Genomic DNA, 22,148 nt, shown 5'->3' with positions numbered 1-22,148 from the left:
TTGAGTAAAAGTACAATGCTCAATCAAAAACGTGACTCGAGTCGAAGTTGAAGTGTTCTTTAAGCTTCACACTTAATTGGAAGTACTAAAGTATTTAACTTTTTTGTACTTAAGTAACGCAAGTAGTTTATTGTTTAGTTTCTCAGGGGGTCCAAGTAGATTAGTTTCTCAGGGGGTCCTGGTGTAATGTTCTCTTTTTCGGGGGTTCTCTGTGATTAAATTCAAACGCTAGCTAACAGTGTCATGGTCCCAAAAAGCTTAAACGCCATCTCAAAACAAAACATCCAACACTTCAAAACAAATAGTAATGTAATGAATATGAGTATAGATGAATTAAGTGATCATACAATCATAATTAGGATAAAACGTGTCACTTTATAACAATTTTGGTTGGTGTTGGTGGTTTGTGGTGTTGTGCCATTTTACATTTTGCAATGTAAATAATGTGACGTGGCTAGGTTAAAAACACTGTTCTAGATATTATTATTTTATTAGCATTATATAGACAATTAAATTTTTTTTCCACTTGAGATGTGATGGTAAGAGACTGTGCCAGTAGTGCAGTCTGTCAGTAGCGCAGTGAGTACGGTCTGTATGTTGGTAAATGGGGTACTGCGCCTTTAAGGCAGCCATAGTTCTGGCCGAGCTCGAGCCAGCGACATTTTTTCAATGCGAGACTCGGCCTGCATAAATTATGTTCATGACGTAGTGCAAAAGAGCACGTTTCTGCTAATTTTGGAGGACTTTTCTGCAGATATCGCTGCCGTTTGGTCCCCCAGGTGCAGCAGGCTCACCTGCGCGTTAGTTCACGAGGACAGGCATCATTAAATATTCAGTGCGGGAGGCTCGCGCCGCCGCCGCGCCTGCTTATCAATGCAAATAGCTCTTTTGTGTGCAGCCATAGCGCGCGCCTGGAAGCTGAGCTGAATTTTTAATTATGTGCGTCTAAAACAAACTGTGGCAAAGCGCGGCGAAGAGCGGAGAACGGGGAAATTAAGGGGGATTGCGGGGGTAAGTTGTGGATATGACTGCGTTTGGGGCTGATTTGGGGTCTTTGGGAGAGCGCGAGGAGACGGGGAATGAGTTTTTTTGGTTAATATGCAATGGTCTTAATTAGCATAATTTATATATTTATGATAAAGAGAAAGGAAATACATAAAATGCAGCGGCGGTGCATGGCGAGCGAGGGGTAGGGATGAAAGCGGTGGGTTATTAAAGACGCAGGTTTGCTCTCAGAATCGAGTGCAATAGTGTAATAGTTGTGTGTGTGTGTTTGTTTTTATTGGGTGGGATAGAGGCTGCGGGTGAGGCGGTGAAAGGGGGGGGGGGTCCTCAACACCTGCTCAAGTTCTGACAGATGAAGAAGATTCGGGATGGGTCGCGTCTTTGAACTCTGTGTCCTCCTTGACATTCTGGGGAGAGAGAGAGTGTGGAAGTATTTATATTTTTCTGAACTGCTCTGATATTAAAGAAGCCCACCATAGCGGCGGCCTGACAGGCCCTTTATATGACAATGCTGTTCCGCAGTGCTTGCATAATGCCCTATTGTTTTAAAGCTAATAATGCACGATTGGAACGGTGCTAGACCAAAAGCCCCCCACCTTCAATTCTCCTGCACCCCCCCTCACTATTTAAACACCACTAATAACAATACAGCAGCACTGCTGGCGTACTAATTGCATGGCAATAATCCAGTGGCTGAAACAGCTTTAATAGTTGTGTGAGGTTGAGAAACGTGCTCAGAGAAATGTGTAGTTAGGTAGGTAAGGATGAGGATACTCCTCACTCACTCAGGCTGGGTTGGTGAGCACTGGTGCCTCATGTGGTTACATCATTTACATCCACTCAGATGATCCAGGCTGTGATATGGACATAAGCTAGTGAAGAAGCGGGTATTGAATTTGAGAGGCTACAGTGTAGGGTTTAGTTTTGTAGCTTACAGTTAAATGAGAAATCTGGTATAAAATGGATTTGGGTTGTGATGAAGCATGATAATGAGTACAAATGCAGAATTCAGAAATACAGAGCATTTAACGGATGCTCCCAACTGGCTTATTGCATTGCCCATGCAAAGAAATGGCTAATTTTAAACCATTAACAAGCTCAAAAGCAGGGCCCTGACATTTAAAATGCTCACTAAGTTACTGAGATTGTTTATGGACCATTCCACCAAACAGGTGCCATTTTAATGTTGTAACTCACAAATTAAACTTATTATAATATTTTCAACTCTGGAAAAATAACACATATTTGACCTTTCAAAACATGTATTGGTCAATTTCAGGCAACTTTACTTTTATATATATATATATACAAGGTTCCTAAACCGAGGATGGTTACATTTTTCTCAGTCCTGTTACCAAAACTCATGTAATATTTAAAAAGCATGTTTAAGAAAGTGTTTATTTAAATATAAATAATTGACTGCAGGTTCAATTAATTGACATTTATGACAAAAATCCCTCTAAATATATGCACATTCTATTTTTCTAAAATATGCAAAGCTATTTTTACCTTTCAACAAGACCCAAACCTGAAATTGATCAAATTAATTATTATGCAATTTATTAACAAATGGCTAAATGATGAACCAAACAGAATTGGAAAAAAGTGGTTTACATTAACTAATATTTACATTAATAAATCAATAAACCAGGGGACAATGCTCAGACCTGTTACTGGAACTCACTCCTGTTACTCTTTGTTATTAGTAACAGGAATGAAAGTAACAGGAATTAGTTTTTAGCATAGAATTAGCAAAAACATTAAAAATAGCTAAATAGAGGCTATGCTAATAACATGAGGACACTGTGTATTTTAAAATGTGTATGTTAAAAATAAACAAATAAGATCTTAGATTTAATTTAGGTAACAGGACAAAAGGTTGAGATTGTCTAATAAGTTAAAATAAGATCAAATATACAGAAAAACAAAGAAGGGAACTTAATTTTGGTCTTGATGATCTTCAGAAGAACCAAATAATGTAACTTCCTGTTGTAGATGTGACTTGTTGTAGAATGTTCCAGATGTTTCAGATGGGGTAATGTGTTACGGTAACAGGACTGAGTTATAACCCAGGAACTAAAATGTGTATTTTAACTTAAATATTATGCATTTATTTTGAAAAAAAAAAAATATTTTTAATGCATATACAGGATATGGAGTCACACAACAATTCAAAAAAACATCTCTGAAGGATTTTAATAATTATATTTAATGGTAAAGTTTATAGTTAGAGAGCGGTGACGGGTAACGAATGCTATTTTTTTGTGTTTTAAGTTGTTTTTAGTAATGTTTTTTAAGTATATATTTTACTTTTGCAATTAGGTCAATGTACAAGACACTATGCTTAATAATAAAATGTATTTTAAAGGTCTCATTCCATTGTTTTTCCATGAATTTTAAAATGTGTAGTTGTGTCTCACATATGAATGAATGCTATGTGAGCTGTTTTTTGTAAAAAAAAAAAAAGTGCTCCGGTGATCTGGTTTAACGCTGCTTAACCCCGTGGAGGAGTGGGGCGGTGATAGGATTTTGGCTGTTGCTCATAAATATCCATACATGCAATCATATTACCTCTGATTGGCCAACAGCAATGCGACACCAGCGAGATGGACCTAGTCTCTGTAAAATGCAAAATCCACCAGGGATTGGGTTTTAAATTTTTAACTAGTGTAAACAGAACTGATTTAAACATTTGTACTTCGCTGGTGGTGTTCCATAGACAAATTCTAACCATTTGTTCCTTCGCTCTAAAATGACTGGGCAAAGCATAAAACACTGATGTGATATCATATTTGCACAAATAACACAGGAACGAACTGCCATGTTGTTTCTAGTGCTGTTAGCTCCTATCTGACAAGATGTACCTGGCTGTGTGCTTTTTTCTGAGGGACTTGTTTTTCTAAACATTTTCTTTTACTAGTTACTGCAGACAATGGAGGTTGAGGAAGAGTTTCATGTGCAGAAAAAGTGGATTTTAGCAGAAGGACACCTTTAAAGTTATTTTATGCATACGTTTATACATGTAATTTCATGGGGACAGAAATGGCACCAATTTTGCAGAATATGCCTTCAGGTAGCACCCTCAGGTAGTTCTCCAGGTGCCAGCATCTGTAAATAAAATCACGATAAGTCGACTGACAAGCATGAACGAAAAGGTTGAATAGGGGAACAGACTGCAGAAAAACATCTCTATAATATTCATGCATTTCCACTATCTTAACGTACTGTGTGTATAAACAGTCTTTTTTTATTAAAGTATCTATATTTATTTTTAAGATCTCAGTGCCACGTTTTTAATATCAGGGCCCTCGGAATTCTACCAATGAAGTGTGAGGCTACTTTGAGCTTGTTAATGGTGTAAAAATTGTAAATGTAAAATGAAATCCACATCTTTATAAAAGTTGTCAGTAGCAGAGGGAAGCATGAAGTGCTGTAAGATTTTGAGGGAAAACAAAACTGCTCTGACTTTGGACTTGATAATAAAACACAGTGGATCAACACCAGCAGATGATGAACATGTCTCTCCAAACAAACCATCACTGATTGGTGGAAACTTCACTCTAGACCTCAAGCAGTTTGGACTGTGTGTCTCTCCACTCTTCCTCCAGACTCTGCTCCCTTTATTTCTTAGCTAAATGCAAAATTTACTGATGATCAGTAATGGTTTGGAGAGTCATGTCATCTGCTGGTGTTGGTCCCTGTTTTTTTTTTTTTAAAGAAATGTCACTGAAGTGTGCTGCTACAGCGACAAAGGAAATAAAATGCGAAGAAAAAAAAGTTAAAAGAACTGAAGGACAGAAACCAAAGAAGTGGGTGTGGTGTAATAATGTGCACTTTTTACGGTAAGGTGAAATGCATGCTCAGCTACACTGCAACAAACTAAATCTTAGCAAGTGAAATTTTCTAAATTTAAGGCAATAAATATTATTTTTTTTCTCTGATAAGACTTTTTTTTCTTACTAAGCATTGTGTAAGTGTTAGATTATTTTGCTTATTTTAGGGATAATTATCTTAATCATTCTTAATTTGTACCTTATTTTAAGTAATTTGAACTCGAAATAAGCACAATTCTTGTGTCCAAAAACGGTGACTTTAGGTGTTACTTCACTCATTTTGAGACTTTGCCATTGCTTTTTGTTAGAAATCTTACTAAGAAATTTTTGCTTACCCCATTGGCAGATTTCTTTGCTTAATATACATATATTTGTCTTAATTTGCATATATTATTTTCTAGTTTTTGCCAATGGATTTTTTGCAGTGTATAAGCCTAGACATAGGCATAGACACTGGAACTGCTTCTTAGCTTCTATGATGCTGAAAAAGATAAAATCAAAACTTCCATTGAAGAGTTGACCTTTATCTTAAGAGCATCAGTAGCTTGAACTGTTAAAGAAAAAAGTGACTCAAATAAGGTGTTTATTTTAGGCTACTTTTATACTATCTAAAAGTCATGGCCACAGCTATTTTCTCATTTTCACACCAAATTAAGTCAAAGACTAAGATTTTTTTTGTATATTTGTGACCCCTGCTATCCATCTATTGGTCTAATTGCAGTTGCAGTTGATATCTGTGCCTTGAACAGGATGAGCTGATGTGATAATTGACCATGAGCTCTGATTTCTTGTTTTTTAGGTGTGCTCTCTTCAGACACCATGGCGAATCTGTGACCTCCGTACCACTCCAACTGAACGATGGACTCTGAGGACCTCCCAGCAAAGGACGCTCCACTCACTGTTAATGAGCAGGTGTTGTTTAGGAGCTTATACACACGTTAGCTTTAATGCAGCTCTCTGCTTTTGCAAACGTTCATCATTCGTCACAAGTTTTAATGGCAAACTAAAACCTACTAAACACTAGGGGTGTCACGATTTCGATATTTCATCGAAATCGATCGAAATTATGTCATGGTCTCGAGGCTCAAAGTCAAAAAGAGGATCGGAAGAGAATGGTGCAGCCCACTGTAGCCGACGCCATGGACATTGTGACTGCTCAAAGAGCAGCCCTTTCTCCAGAGAATGTGGACATTCTCATCTTCTTAAAGAAAAACTTGAAAATATAAAAATAACAGTTGTTTCGTCCAGCCTTAAATATGTTAATAGTTTTGGTACCTTAAGGAGCATCTTTCTCTCAGATAAAGTTAATCATATATCTTTGTTACAGAAAAAAACTTGTCATTCTCAAGGACTGAAAAAGTCTTAAAGTCTTATTTTTCATGTTTAACTGTTATAGAAGGATAGAGTTCAGTTTGTTAAGGCTCTAATTGTTCTATTATTTTTTACATGACTGTTCCTGTATTTTATTTATTTTATTATTATTTTGTTATGTTGCACATTGCTGTTTTAATAGTGCACGCTGCTGCTACCAAAAAAAGCCAGTAGGTGGCATTACATATATATCTTAATTAAATTATTTAAATTTGACCATTAGTGCCTAATGTGGTGTATTACGGATCACTTGTATCACTTTGCATCACTTATATCAAGCCCACCTTTTGAAATAAGATATTGTAAACTTGATGAATCAAACCAATGACTGACCATAGACTAATCTAAAACTGGCATAGGCCTCTCTGCTGTAAAAAAAAAAGAAAAAAGAAAATCGAGAATTGAATCGAATCGAATCGTGACCCTAAAATCGGAAATAAATTAAAAACGAGGATTTAGAGAATCGTGACACCCCTACTAAGCGCATAATAAACCAAATTCCACTAGATATCTCCTGCTTTAATCCTTTCTGAGGTTTGTGCCATGCTTCCTCATGCCTGTGTGTGCATGTGTTAGTGCTGGTGTTGTGTGCATTGATCATATAGCTCAGACACAGTTTGTATCGTTTGTGTCGTCATTTCATGTTTCCTGTGCTAATGTGTGCCTGGCCTTTCTGTTCTCCATAGCCGTTCTCTGTATGACTGCAGTTTTTACAGCTGTTAGGTTCCTGCATGACAAAAACAGGTACGCATTCACTGTCCTTCTCTAAAACCATGCATATAGATGGGCCCTGCTTCCTTTTTTTTTATTTGTGCCTCATTTTCATCCTCCATATTTATGCCCTGTTGGCTGTAATTGTTGCAGTGTAATTATTAGTTCATGTCTCTGTCACCTGGATAAGTCTAGAGTTTGTCTGTGGGTCATTATCCAAATAACATGCAATTTAGCTCTAAAAAAATGTAAAACAAAAACAAACAAACAAAAAAAAAAAAAAAAAAAAAAAAAATATATATATATATATATATATATATATATAAAATTAAAGAAAGATTTAAAGGTTTCATTACTTTAACTATCCTATTTAAAAAGACATAACAGAGAGTTTTTTTTTACCAAATGAATCAATTTATTTTCTTTATTTTATTTCCTGTATTAAATGTTTTTATCTGAGGAGCTCCTGCTGCTGTTCCTTACACAGTAACTTTTTGTGGTTATTCTTCTGCAGGTTATCGTCATGTCTGGTCAGGAGACCATCCGTGTGCTGGAAGTGGAAGTGGACGCTACGGTGCCGCCCTCCCGGGTGGATGTGAAGGTTGAGGCTGGAGCAGAGGACCGGGGAGCTCTGACTTTAGAGCCGTCTGAGGGAGTAGTGCAGGACATCCCAGCACCACATTCCAGCATCACGACCTCTGGTAGGAAAATACATAGATCCAAAGCACAAAAACAAGTCGCTGATTTATTCCAAATTGTTTTACAGTGAATTTAGAAAATATTAATTCAAACTTTTCAATTTTTTTCATGTTACACGCACAAACGTAAATGTTTTTTATTGGGATTTTTAAGTGAAGTGGAAAGAAAATGATGCATTGTTTCCAAAATATAAAAAAAAAAGTGTGAACTGCATTTGTAGTTAGCCACCAAGTCAATACTCGTTCTCTACCAGCTTTGCACATCTAGAGGATAAAATTTGGCACATTCATCTTTACAGAATAGCTCACCCTCAGGCAGGTTGGATGAAGAGTGTAGACTTAAACAGCAATTTTCAAAAGTCTTGCCCAAGATGCTTAGACTAGACCATTCTAAACCACTCTACTTTAGCACTGCCTGCATGTTTAGGGTTGTTCAAAAGGGGATGGTTCTCTGATCTCTGCAGTTCCTTCAGAGTGACCATGGGCCTCTTGGCTGCTTCTCTAATGAGCGCTCTCCCTGCCTGGGCTGTCAGTTTAGGTTGTCTGTCATGTCTTGGTCAATTTTAGTTGTGCCGTTCTCTTTTCATTTTGGGCTGATGGATCAAACAGTGCTGCAGGAGATATTTCTTTTACAAACCTAACCCTGCTTTACACTTCTCCACTACTTTACTCGTATCTCTCGCCTGTCTCTTTCTTAGTTCTTGTTTCTTGGTTTTCACAATGCTGTTTGATCAATAATGTTCTCTATTAAACATCTGAGGCCTTCTTAGAACAGGTGTATTTATACTGAGACTAAATTACACACGTGGCGGCGCCCAGCGGGAGCAAAATTGGCCCTGCTCCTTCCGGTGTGTAGATGGCACTCTCTCTCCATCACGCTTAAAGGTGGTGCCGGGCGGCACGAGGCGTCTGTGAGCGCATGTATCGGAACCTAGCTGCTGTGCTTTCTTCCGAGCACGCTAGCTGCTCAGGAAATGGTTCATCAGCAACAGCTCGAAAAAAGGGGTGACTGACTTATGAGGCATATGGCATGACTTCTGAAAGCAGTTGGTCACACTGTTGTTTTTTTATGGGTATCAGAGTACAGGGGGCTGAATACATACGCATGCCACACTTTGCAGATTTTTTGTTTATTATTATAGTAAGTTTTGATTAAAACACTATATACATTTTTCACCTCACAATTACTTGTTTTTTTGTTGTTTCGTTTGTCACGTAAAATCCCAATAATTTACATAAAATCAAGTTTAAGGTGTATAATTAGTTTCTATTTTTATTAGAAAATAGAATTGACACTTCCTGTATGCCTCTGCTTACAGTTTGCACTGAGACAGCAGCCCCTGCAGTTCAGACTGTTACAGCCCCTCTCAGCCTCTCCCTGCCCCAGACCCAGGCCGCCATGCCCATCACTGTCCAGGCCTGCCCACAGGTAACACAAACTCTCTTAAAGGTCTCATTCCATTGTTTTTTTTTTTAATTAATTTTAAAATGTCTGGTTGTGGTCTCTAGTATGAATGAGCCATGTGAGCCATTTTTTTGTAAAATAAAAGTACTCAGGTGTTTCTATTCTATTCAGCCCTGCTTTTTTTGCACTGAATTTGTGGTCTCCGAAGAAGGACAGGTTTTGGGCTCTTGCTCATGCATATTCGTACATGCAAATATATCACCTCTGATTGGCTAAAACCACTGCAGCAGATAACGCCTAACTGCCTACCCCCACAGTTAAATTTAAAACTCCTCCTCCTGCTGCCCACGGATTAATGTGATAGTATTATAACCAACCATGAGTGCCAGAGTTAAGTTTAGTTCACTTGAATCTTTTGGCCCTTTCCAGTCCTACTGAGCCTTTTTTAGTTTAAATATTTTTAAAATATACATTTTTAATGATTTAAGATGTACTGCTTTTAGTGGTTTGAGTGAAATAACTGTGATTTTTGACAGACAGCTCAATAATCAGCTAATTAAGAGTTATACCACTAGATTCAGATATACCCCTCTCTTCTGAAAAAGTTGGAACAGTATGGAAATTTTTGAAAAACTTAATTTAACAACAAATAAAACACGAAATTTTTTATTTAATTACAGAGAGTATGAATCCACGATATCTTGTGTTTTGTCTCAACTTGATTAATATGCACCCATTCCTATATAGAAGTCAGGGCCATTTTTTGGTATTTTTTTGGTAGTTTGAACAACCTTTACTCTCCTAAATATTACAGTATATATATTATTTATAGGAGAGAGTCACATATGTCAGAATTACATATTAAACTCTCTGGATTAAGAATGGAATGTCATTAAAGTGTGTGCTATCACAATATAAGTTACCGGATAAGTTGAATTTATTTTAAAAAATTGAGGAAACCGGTTGCCCTAAAAAAGTTAAGTAATGGGTAAAGAAAACTTAAGTTAGCATAACTTAGAACATTAAGTTATTACAACTAAAGGAGAAGTTGATTTAACTTTTTTATTTTTGTTATATTGTAAAACCGGATAAGTTGATTTATTTGTAAGGTAGCCCAGGGGGAATCACTACACACTGATGGTGAGTGTTAGTCAGAAACTGTTGGACACACCCAGTATGCAAATAGATGATAAAAGAAGCCAATGAAAAAGAAGCTGATAATGGTAACAGACTAAACTCAGTTATTATAAGTTGGTTCAACTCAAAGATCTCAGTTTGAATATTCAGTATCTGTGCCCACAAATGTTCAACTAACTCAAAATAATTGAGTATTGTTTAGAAATATCCAATTTTATGTAAAACAGACTTAATTCATTTGAGTTCAAACAACGTATAGGTTTACAGTGTAAGGCTGTTGTGGAATCTGAATATGAAGTGTTGCCTAATTATCTTATATCCAATTTTTCTTTTCTTTAAGGTTCTGACCCAGGATGGCTTGGCTACTCTGATGACTGGTATGATGGCGCAGCAGGGATCACTAGGCCAGCCCCTGTTGATCCCCCTCAGTATGGCGGGGTCAGTGGGAGGCCAGGGTGGCCTGGCTGTGCTCACCTTGCCAACGGCTACTGTGGCAACTCTGCCTGGTCTTACTGCAGCAGGTGCAGCTGGTGGACTTATCAAGCTGCCTTTTGCTGGGCTGCAAGGTAAGATATACTATTACTGTTAAGAAGTGGCATGACATGATGTGACTGATGTGCATCTGAGCATAATGGAAGAGCTTCCCAAACAGTGATTAGACCTAGTTATGTTCTATAAAGCAAGTTCCCTGCATCATGTTCCATAATGTGGAATTATAGTGTCAGCTGAAAAACAGGATAAGGAATGTGGCTCCTCTTACATATGACAGCAGTAAAAACTGCTGGATCTGATTTGACTCTAAGTGCACTAAATGAATTGCTTATAGTGCTGCATATACACGTGTTGGCAAAGTTAAATAATACATCAATCTGCCTCTCTCCCTCTGTCTCCTCCTCTGTTTCTGGACATTTCCAAAAATTTCCAGACATTTCCGCTCTATCTGCCGCCTCTCCCCCTCTATCTGCAGCTGGAAACGTCTGATTTTTTTGCAAAATGTCCTAAAAACCCTAAAAACATCTGTTGTACGAAAACCGCACTATGTATCATTCCAAAAAGCACAAGCAACGTAATAATACAGTTCCTAAAATCCTACAAAATTCTTGTTTTCACATCGAAAGCTGTGGGATGAGTAGCATTTAGAAAAGTAAGTTGGCTTTTCCAACCTATTTAAGGGAAGCAATACATTGGGAAACAGTACAAATAATTTTTGTTGGGCACTACTAGCCTGGATACAAAATGAACAGGTTCTGTTGCTATCTGTGTGTGAGCATTATCCTGCTGAAAAATACCAATTAGTAGCTCTGCCATGAGAGGCAACATGAGTGGCGGCAGGATAGGATGTGGCTGCATAGCACTGAGCTGTTATCACTGCGAACCAGTAGCTAATATCACCCTAGCTTACCAGAACACTTAGGGTTCCTCAGTGTACTAGCACTGTCGGGCGGCATTAGCCGCTAACGGTGGCTAGCTTTGGTGCAAATCTGGAGTCTAAGCTTTTTGTAAATAAATGGAAGGTCTTTATTCACCAAATAAAACAGTTTTTAGGAGAAAAATCTGTGTAGATTAACTTCCAGTGCTCGTTTGATTTACAATATATATATATATATATATATATATATATATATATATATATATTTCAATTTTACTTACTTATCTTAGCTTTACACTGGGTGGCAAGACCTGTTGAATTAGAAGGAGAACATGGCGACACCCCTGTTCCTTATTAGTGATGCATGATACGCCTTATAATCCAGTGTGCCTTATATATTAAAATAGACCAGAAAATAGGTGTTTATTGATAGTGAGCCTTATAATCCAGTGCGCTTTATAATCTGGTGCATTTTATAGTGTGAACATTACGGTACTGTCTACAATGCAAATATTCGTATAACAATTGGTGGAAAAGACCTTTGTGTGCTATTCCATAATTATTGATTATAGATATCATTCCACTGGCTGCCACATGGCCACAGTTTCAGCCTCAGGGCAGCCCTGTGGAGACTTGGTTAATAATGGATTTGTAGTTTTTTGAAGCGCTCTGTTCCTCTGTTCTCTCTGCAGCTGCTACTGTTCTGAACTCGGTCCAGTCTCAGCTCCAGGCTCCAGCGCAGACGGTTCTGCAGCCACAAGCAGCTGCGCTTCAGTCACTGCAAGCAGCTGTGCAGCAGGCCACCCCAGTAAGCACTGCGCAGGTGGCTGCTGCTACTGCGGCTCCAGTTCTGCAGAAGGTTTCCGAGCCCAGTGCCTCTGTCGCAACACTCCAGACCGGGGGTCTCACCATCAACCCTGCTATTGTGAGTTAAGGGGTATCTGTGCATTTTACTTTATGTCCCTTTAGGTCTTGTGTTATATCAAGTCCAAAGTCAGTACAGTGTTTTCCCAGAAAATCTTACAGCACTTCATGCTTCCCTCTGCTGACAACCTTTATGGTGATGCAGATTTTATTTTCCAGCAGTACTTGGCCTAGCCAAGTTAGCTTGTTATGCTAACTGGCTAGCCTTAGCTAGCGAGCTCTGCTACTGTGCTTTTTTTTGGCGGCGCTGTTCTACACGGCGCTCTGCAGCACCTCTAGCGGTATGGCAGTATGAGAAAAATTCATACCGGTTCAAGTTTTATAGTCACACATTTTTATTTACGTCTCTGTCTGTCTCAGATCAGCACCGCCTCACTGGGTGCCCAGCCGCAGTTCATCAGCTCTCTGACTACAACTCCCATCATCACTAGCGCCATGTCCAATGTGGCAGGACTCACCAGCCAGATCATCACTAATGCACAGGGACAGGTAGGACCACACACAATCCCTTGTGACACCATTTTGGTGTTTAATGTCCTTCATGTCAGGAGTTCTTATTTAATGTAATGGAGTCTGAATCCTTTCAGCTGTTTTTTATATACCTTTTTATCAAGCGTTCCCACTTTTTCTCTTTGGGCTGTGGGATATGGCTACATGTTAAGTGTTGCTATAAAATTGTTTGTGATTTAATATTGCGCTCTAGCATCGGCAAGGACCAAGCATAGTCGTTTTTTTTTTTTCTTTTTTTTCCTGTGATTAATTACAGGGTTTTTGCAGGTCCTTAAAAAGTCTTAAAATGTCTTAAATTAAAACCTGGGTAATTAAGGTCTTAGATTGTTTTACATTTACTGTAAATTTGCTGTAGGTATTACATTTTCAGACATGTGTTTAATGCCGGTGGGAAATTGTTAGCTAATGTTACCAGAAAGAGAGCTAAGGTTAGCGGTCAGCTAGCTAACATACTAACGTTAGCAGCAAGTTATGTAGCTACATTACTGTGGAGAACTAGCTAACGTTAGCGGTGAGCTAGCTAACATACTAACAACAGCAAGTTATCTAGCTACATTACTGGGTAGAGAACTAGTAAGAACATAGTAACATTAGTGGTAAGCTAGCTAACATGCTAAAATAATAATATTAGCGGCGAGTTAGCTACGCTACCAGGGAGAAGGTTAGCGACAAGCTACCTAACATTAGCGGTGAGCTAGAAAACATACTAATGTTAGCAGAGAATTATGTAGCTACATTACTGTGGAGAGCTAGCTAACATTAGCGGTGAGCTAGCTAACATACTAACAACAGCGAATTATCTAGCTACATTACTGGGCAGAGAACTAAGGTTAGTGGAGAGCTAGCTAACATAGTAACATTAGCGGAAAGCTAGCTAACATGCTAACATACTAAAATTAGCGGTGAGTTAGCTATGTTACAGGGAAGAGAACTAAGGCTAGCGACAAGCTGGCTAACATTAGCGGTGAGCTAGAAAACACATGCTAACTTTAATGCTGAGTTAGATAATGTTACCAGAAAGAGAATTAAGGTTAGCGGTTAGCTAGCTAACATACTAATGTTAGCAGCAAGTTAGGTAGCTACATTACTGTGGAGAGCTAGCTAATGTTAGCGGTGAGCTAGCTAACATACTAACAACAGCAAGTTATGTAGCTACTTTACTGGGCAGAGACCTAAGGTTAGTGGAGAGCTAGCTAACATAGTAACATTAGCGGTAAGCTAGCTAACATGCTAACATAATAACATTAGCGGCGAGTTAGCTACGTTACTGGGGAGAGAACTAAGGTTAGCGACAAGCTAGCTAACATTAACAGTGAGCTAGAAAACTTAGTAACAAAAGTGGCAAGTTAACTATGTTAAGTTTTGATTTCCAACACAACAAATACTTTTCTACCATATGACTACATGTGATTCTTTTCATTTGAAAATATGACCAAATTTTTGGGTCTTAAATTATATGTATTGCGGTCTTAAAAAGGTCTTAAAAAGCATTAAATTTGACTTTTTAAATGGTGCAAGAACCCTGAATTAATTGAAATTTATAATTGATAATAATTTATAATAATTTGATTTGACAGTCCTAATTTTAATACTTAATTACTGGGATATAAATATTTGGTCATATTACATAACTCTTTCTGTACAGTAGTAGCAGTAGTAGTAGTAGCAGTAGTAATAGTATTGTGAGCAGTTTAAAACTAATCTATATTCTCTCAGCGTGTGAATAAATGTATGCAGTGTTTTACCTTCCTTTTCTCCAGGTGATTGGCACATTGCCTCTGCTGGTGAACCCTGCGTCTTTAGCTGGAGCGGCTGCAGCGCCTGCATTTTCCGGTCAGGGTCTTCAGGTCCAAACAGTGTCCCCTCAGCTGCTGCTGAACCCACAGGGTCAGATCATAGCCACCATTGGAAACACTCCGGCTGCAGCTGCTGCTACCACCCCCACCACCTCCACAGTGCTGTCTAAAGCCCCTGGACCTCTGACTCACAAGACAACCGCACAGGTAAACCATGTGACATGTGCACGCAAATCAGTAAATGATCATACAATTAGAAAAGTTTAGAATAATGAATGATTCAGGCTCTTGGTATTTTTACACTAGCCTCTTTTTTTAGACCTGGGGTCACTTGTTTGTTTGTTTGGTGCAGGTGTGGAGGCTATCTGCTCCCAGTGATGGGTGTGGGGTTACGTGATTGATTTATTTTGTGTAAAAAATCATCTGTAAAATAATACCTAATGCTATGCAGCTTAAAAGCGGACAAAACTATTTTATTCTGCTTTTTGTATATTTGAATTAAGCCAGGCTTTTAATAAACGTGGAATATTTAATTTGTGAATTTTAACTTGCTGTGCTCTGAACTTTTAAGGTGGTGAAATTAGCTGTTTAAAAAATAAATGTAAAAATAACTTTAAAAAAAATTTAATTTAAATCCATAAATTTACAGATATATTAAATCAAATGTATTTACCAGAGTCATAAATTCTTATTTCTGAGAATCAAATAGATTGGAATGTACAGTACCAGTCAAAAGTCGTGTTTTTTTATGCATTGTAAATTTAATATTGAAGCCATTAAAGCTATACAGGAACACATGCTGAATTATTTAATAAACAAACCAGAATATGTTTTATAGTTTAGATTCCTCTAAGTATCACATTTATCTTTGGGGACAGATCTGCACACTCTTGGTATTTTAATCTAAGTGTCTTCATGAGGGAGAGTCACCTGGAATAGTTTTCTGAGCGTCTTGAAGGAAGGAGTTCCTGGAGGTGCTGAACAATAGTTGCTGCTTTTCCTTCACGCTGTGAAGCTTCAGCTCATCTCAATTAAATCACCTCAAATCACCATCTCAGATTATCAGGTTTAGATCAGGGGATTAATGTGTAGAGAACAAACACTTTTTTTGTTTATTATGTAATTCCTTGTGTGTCCCTTAAATAGCTACATTATAGAAATAATAAAATAGTAAAATAATAAATAATAAAAACATTAAACGAGAAGGTGTGTCGAAACTTTTGACTAGTAACGTTTAGACCTCCTCACTGCTCCAGGGTTTATATTCAATAAAATTAATTACAAAAAAACAGCAGACTCATTTATTGGGTGAAGTGTGAAAATGCCCTGAGTCTCAAACATGCATATATAAAATATTTACTTTCTCATGTTGTAATTGTGAATCTCTCCGCAGGGTCCTGTTGTGACTGTAGCCCAGTCTCCGCTGGTGATCACCCCACAGCCCTCAGCCGGTAAAATAGTCTCCTCCATCTCCTCAGCTGTGCCTATTGCCTGTGCAGAGATGCCTACCGTGGGCCAGCTTGTTAGCAGTAAGTTAATTATATTCACTTTTTCAGAATGCAACATTTACTGCATACTCTGTATACTTTATTATCGTACTTTCACCCTGTTATTTAATGTTCAGGACCCCACAAGAGAGAAAACCACCACAGAGCAGCTATTATTAATATTATTATTATTATTTGAGCTTTTGCATTACATTTAATAAGCTTGAAATAAATGTAATTATGTAATACAGAATTTGAATTTTAACAATGCTTTTCGTAGTTTGGCATTGTGAGGTGAGAGAATTTGCTTTTGAAAAAAAAAAAATTTCAAAATAACAGATTAAAACATTTAGATACATCCATTCAAATGTATTTGATTGTCAAAAATTCTCAAATTACTGGAACATCTCATAGATTTAAATTCATGGATCTGAAGTTATTTTTAAATGTATTTATTTCTAAAGCAAATTTCATTACCTCATAAGTTAAAAACACAAATACAGCATTGTTAAAATAAAAAAAAAAATAATTACACAATTAATTATGTTTATTAAAAGCCAGGTATATTTTATTCAAGAATACAAAATGCTGATTCAAATACTTGTCAGCATTTAAGCCACATATGTCCTCAAACATTTGGACATATACTATTTCATATATCGTGTACCTTTAGTTAGGTCCCTGGAGATTATAAGGGGTTAAGGGTCAGTTCCTGGACAGGGTCAGAGACTATATTTTCCTTTTAGTGGAAAAGTGTCGTAATCTCTGTTTAGGAATTGGCTTTTAAGTGTTTTTTTATTTGATTTGCACACAGAGCCACAGTCTGGAGTGAGTGAAGAAGAGGGCATTAACCTGGAGGAGATCAGAGAGTTCGCCAAGAACTTTAAGATCCGACGGCTCTCGCTGGGACTGACCCAAACACAGGTCGGCCAGGCTCTCACAGCCACTGAAGGACCTGCTTACAGCCAGTCTGCAATCTGCAGGTCAGTGCCTCCTTTACTGCCTCTCTCTTAATACTGTCTAGGAATTAACCAAAATATACAGTATTGGCTAAAACTGAAACCTAACAAAATGAAGTGTTTAATTTTGCTGCTTTTTCTCCCTATAAATTAATTAACCTAAAAGTATTTTTGTGTTGCTGTTAAATGTTATACAAATATGATACAGTGGTAGCCCAACATGAAACATCATGAAATCCTAATAAATTATTTTTACAAGTTGGAGTAAAGAATGCAGGATGAAGTCTGAGAGAGGAAATAGGATAAAGGTAGATTAAACTAGCCAATGTAAAGTTAGATATCTAGGTTTTACAATTAAAATGAACTTTCACACTGCCACAAAGCATTGTTTAGTTTTCTTTAGGTGCCACTTTGTGCTACATAGTTTTTACGCTATCCCATTAAATTAGAATCAGCTGCCAGAGCCCTAAGATAACACAATTAGTTGCTCTCTCTGTGTGAGTAGATGGCACTCTCTCCCCACATCACTCCAAAGGGTGATGTCCTCAGCACAAGGCATCTGTGAGCTGATGTATCGTAAACGAGACGATGCGCGTTCCTCCGAATGTGTGCTGGCTGCTCGGCAATGGTTGAATTATGACTGGGAGTTTTTGTAACGCTTAAGGCTAAAAGGCCTGCCCTTCAACAAAAAGAGCCAGTCTGCTAGCTGCTTATGCTGTGAGAGGGGGAAGAGTCAGGGTTTAATGAGAGAGCCCCACCCACACCTGGATCAAGCGCAGCAAGCGCAGCAGCCAGAACAACCTGAAAATGATTTTTTTTTGTGCTTTATAGAACCAAATGTTCTAAACTAATCAAGGGGTCAGATCTTATAATTGATCTTAAATATGTTTAAATCTCACCTATTTAAACAGAGAGGAAGCTGGTCTTGTAAGAGTAGATATAACCGGAGAATCTTAATAGAGAGGAGAATACTATGTGGATTAACTCCCAGCGCTCGTTTGACTTTAAAATAAAGTCTTTTTAATTACAGCTTTGTTTACTTAGCTTAACTTTACTTAACTTAACTTAGTTAGCTAACCCCCATCACCACCCAGTGGCGAGACCTGCTGAATTAGTTTCTTATAGTGTCTCTTAAAATGTGCTTTATAATCCAGTACACCTTATGTATATTAAAAGATTAGAAAATAGTTGTTTATTGATGGTGTACCTGGTTTGCCTTATAATGCAAAAAATACAGTACCACTTGAGAATCTCTTTAGGATTTGTTCCTCCACAGTCCCAAATGAATGGGTTCAGTCTGTATTGGCCAAAACCAATTTACTGTAGAAAAATGGACTCACATTTAGAGAAAAACAGATTAGCTTTTAGATTGTTTTTAGCTGTTTAGCTCCATTTACCCCATTCATTTAGGACTCATTCACAGACCCCTTTAGGGTTCAGCAGTCAATTGCTAAGAAGTGAGTAAACCGGCTGTGTGAAACTGTGTATAACTGCCCAGTGGCTGCAGAGTGAACTGAATTGCCTATAAAGACTTTGCTTTTTCTCAGGTGTTGTTTTTTAATCCTCTTTTACCCCTCAGGTTTGAAAAGCTTGACATCACGCCGAAGAGTGCTCAGAAGCTGAAGCCTGTTTTGGAGCGTTGGCTGGCCGAGGCCGAGCTCTGGAATCAGAAGGGGCAGCAGAACCTGATGGAGTTTGTCGGCGGGGAGCCATCCAAGAAACGCAAGCGCCGCACCAGCTTCACCCCGCAGGCCATCGAGGTTCTGAACACCTACTTTGAGAAAAACGCCCTTCCTACCGGCCAGGAGATCACCGAAATCGCCAAGGAGCTTAATTACGACCGGGAGGTGGTGAGAGTGTGGTTCTGTAACCGCAGACAGACTCTGAAGAACACCAGTAAGATCAACGTGTTTCAGGTGCAGTAAGGGAAGACTCTGAACTGTTTAGCGTGCAATACGAGACTGAAAATACGGAATAACGGACCTAAACTGTTCTTTTGTACTGTAACTTTAAAAAGATGGTGCTTTTTGTGTGTGTGTTTTGAGTGTCTAAGGTAGTGCTCCTGTTTGATGGACTTGATGATGGATTTAAATGCATGAATGGTCGATCTATGGACGGAGTAGTACAAAATATGCTCCTCTAATTTTCTGTATTTTTTTTTTTTATTACTCTGCATGAGGTACTCTCATTTAAAACATTGACCACTGATGAAGCTTCAGTGAGAAATTGAGCAATTTGATTTAATTCAATATGTAAATAGGCCTGTCATGATAAGTTGTTTTTGGAAGATATATTGTTGTAGAAATGATTTAAGACATTTTATGCCACTAATATATTGGCAGTGCTGTAGCATAATAATTCATGCATTTACACTGCATTTGCTTTTTAGGAGCAATGGACTTTTAATTACTAGGAATATTCATTGGAATTGAAATATATAATATAAATAAAAAAAAATGAAATAAATATAAAAAAACAAAGTCAGTGTAGCAGCTGAGCTGATTTACTTAATAAACATTTTTGACTGAATAAAACGACACAATAAAGTAAACACATTGAGTAATACTGAGGGCAGCAAAAATGATTTGTACAATAAGTCTATAATGTATGTAATTATTGTGACAGGCCTGTAAACTGTAAATTGTAAATTTATGTTACTGTGGTCATCTTTTTAAATACCTTAACATTACAATAATACTGTAAATAATACTTTTATAAATCATCACCATATACAAGCCCCCTAGTTATGGTTCTATTAAAAATTTAACCAACATCAGTAGTAGTACAGCACAATCTCTGATATAAATTTACAGTTTTCTACTATTCATAATCATAATCTGCTTGTGCAATATCATTTACAGCCGAGGACTGAGATTGACATCAGGTCTACACTTCCAGATGTTAAAGACTGTTGGTGATGTAACATATGAGTGTATTTTGTACATTTTTGTTTTCCAGCTCTATGGTAGCTCCTGCAATCCTCCTGTATGGTCATTGTCCGTCTGTCTGTCTTTCTGCGGTGTGTGTGAGCAGTGTGTGATATTGGACAATCATGGTATTGTGTGGATCAGATTATCAGAGTATGCCCTTTACTGAAGTGGCAGAATCCACTGTATTCTGATTGGGCTGGATAGATGTATATGGTTAATATGGCAGTGCACACTATAGGTCTATTGTTTTAAATAGAGAATTTACTAAATCTTACAAATCGTTAAAACTGCAGTGAGATAAATGTGAAGTTAAATTTCTATGGATTACTGTTACTTTATAACTACAATCTTGCCAAAATAATAGCTTAGGTAGGTCTGCGTTACATAAATGATCTTTATAATGTGAAAGTCAGCCTCATATAAAGACATACATACTGTAATGTAAAATGGGAATATGGATAAACTTTCTTTAAGTGAAGTTGCTAGCTGAAGAACAGTTTGATTAATGTTGTTTCTGGGTTAAAAAAGCCTCTGGGAAGACTTTATGTAATATATATATAAGGTGTATATATTTAACTTTTTGTGTAACCCTCAACTTGGGGGTTATGTGAAACATTTAGCAAATTTTAAATAGAAAATGCAAAGCAGGAATATGATAAAACACTCCTCATATATCATCAAAATGCACTTTTTACACCTCTCTGAGAACTGGGTGGGCGTAGTCATAATTTTCTAATGAGTGTGCGTGACTGACAGCTGTCTATCACTGGCGAACGAAGGTTTATTTAAGTTCAATTTAAGCTCTCAATGCACACAATGCACTAAGATGGTTGGTAAGCGACAGCTCACCAACTTGCCAGTTCTGGTTGCTCAGACTCGAAGAGAGAGGGCGGAGCTATGTTAACTTTGGTTAGAATTGGTCATGGTTCCCATGGACCCACTTTTAGCCCCGCCCATATCACACCCAGAGGAGAGTGATAGTGGTGAAATACATAACATTTTTAATATGAGATATTAATAAGAAATACTTTGTATATTTACACTTGGGACCCTGAACAAATCTCACATATAGCTTCCCAGAGGCTTTAAACCAACACTTTATTATGTTACTGTTAATAAAAGGTGTAATCGTTTCGTAAGGGATTCAGAACATTGATTTTTTTTCTGTTTATTTCTCAAAGCCTTAACATGTTTGTGTGTGCAGTAAATATTCAGCATGTATTTAACTATCCACAAATATCCACAGAGTCCTGTGTGTGGTGACACGACAAGGTGTAAAGGTCATAGGACAAAAAGCAACTGCTTGGAGTTTGTAAAGTTGCGTGTTCTTGTTTTGTTTGTGTTTCGTCTTAAAACTATGCCGTTATGAATTTCTGATATTCATAATGGGCTCATTTCTGTGTCTTTTTTACTCTTTGGAAGAAGCTTCTCCATTTGAAGTTGAACTGATCAAGATTTCAGCTTCATTGCATTGTACATAACTACAGTCCAATTTAATTATATTTCATTTACGCTATGTTTTAGAAACGTATATTATTATTCTAATTTTTAATAATATTATTATTAATATTTGTTTAGTGTCTTTTGAATAACAAGCCTGACATACCTGAGAAATCCAAGTAAATTATATGGACATAGTGGATACATCTTTTGTGTAACTTTTAATACTTCTCTCAATAAACTCATTTAAATCAGACACAGTTGCAATAGTTCTTGTTCTGTAATGTCACAAATACTGTGCATTTCATTCAAAAACATCATACATTCAAAAATATATCTATCTGTAAGGGGACAGTGATGTCAAAATGTAAATACATTTGAAATCAGAAGTTTACATACACTATATAAAAATAGATATATAGTTTTTTCTCACTGTCTGATCTTAAATCAGACCAAATGGTTTTAAATCAGGATTACTAAAAGGTTTTATATATATATATATATATATATATATATATATATATATATATATATATATATATATATATTATATTATATCTATACATGTATTTG

The 22,148-nt window shown here is 37.3% G+C and overlaps 1 protein-coding gene across 4 annotated transcripts; it reads left to right on the top strand.

The window, feature by feature from the left end:
• Positions 1–641: 641 nt before the first annotated feature.
• pou6f1 (POU class 6 homeobox 1) lies at positions 642–21,831 on the top strand. Of its 4 annotated transcripts, none has more exons than XM_022677268.2 (11): positions 642–1,011; positions 5,638–5,750; positions 7,435–7,621; positions 8,938–9,047; positions 10,501–10,726; positions 12,222–12,454; positions 12,814–12,942; positions 14,724–14,966; positions 16,153–16,288; positions 17,061–17,229; positions 18,785–21,831. In XM_022677268.2, exons 2-11 carry the CDS (start codon positions 5,697–5,699, stop codon positions 19,128–19,130), a joined length of 1,833 nt encoding a protein of 610 aa, XP_022532989.2. In that variant the 5' UTR covers positions 642–1,011; positions 5,638–5,696; the 3' UTR covers positions 19,131–21,831. The 4 variants fall into 4 exon arrangements, with proteins under 4 accessions (XP_022532989.2, XP_022532991.2, XP_022532990.2 ...); XM_022677270.2 differs by lacking the exon at positions 642–1,011 and adding an exon at positions 3,470–4,847; XM_022677272.2 differs by lacking the exon at positions 642–1,011 and adding an exon at positions 6,896–6,953 and having other exon boundaries at positions 3,472–5,750.
• The last annotated feature ends 317 nt before the right edge of the window (positions 21,832–22,148 follow it).

Source organism: Astyanax mexicanus, chromosome 13, assembly GCF_023375975.1.
Source record: "Astyanax mexicanus isolate ESR-SI-001 chromosome 13, AstMex3_surface, whole genome shotgun sequence".
Lineage (NCBI taxonomy): Eukaryota > Metazoa > Chordata > Actinopteri > Characiformes > Acestrorhamphidae > Astyanax > Astyanax mexicanus.
The sequence above is the reverse complement of the archived record's forward strand: the minus strand, read 5'-3'. Positions and strand labels throughout refer to the sequence as shown.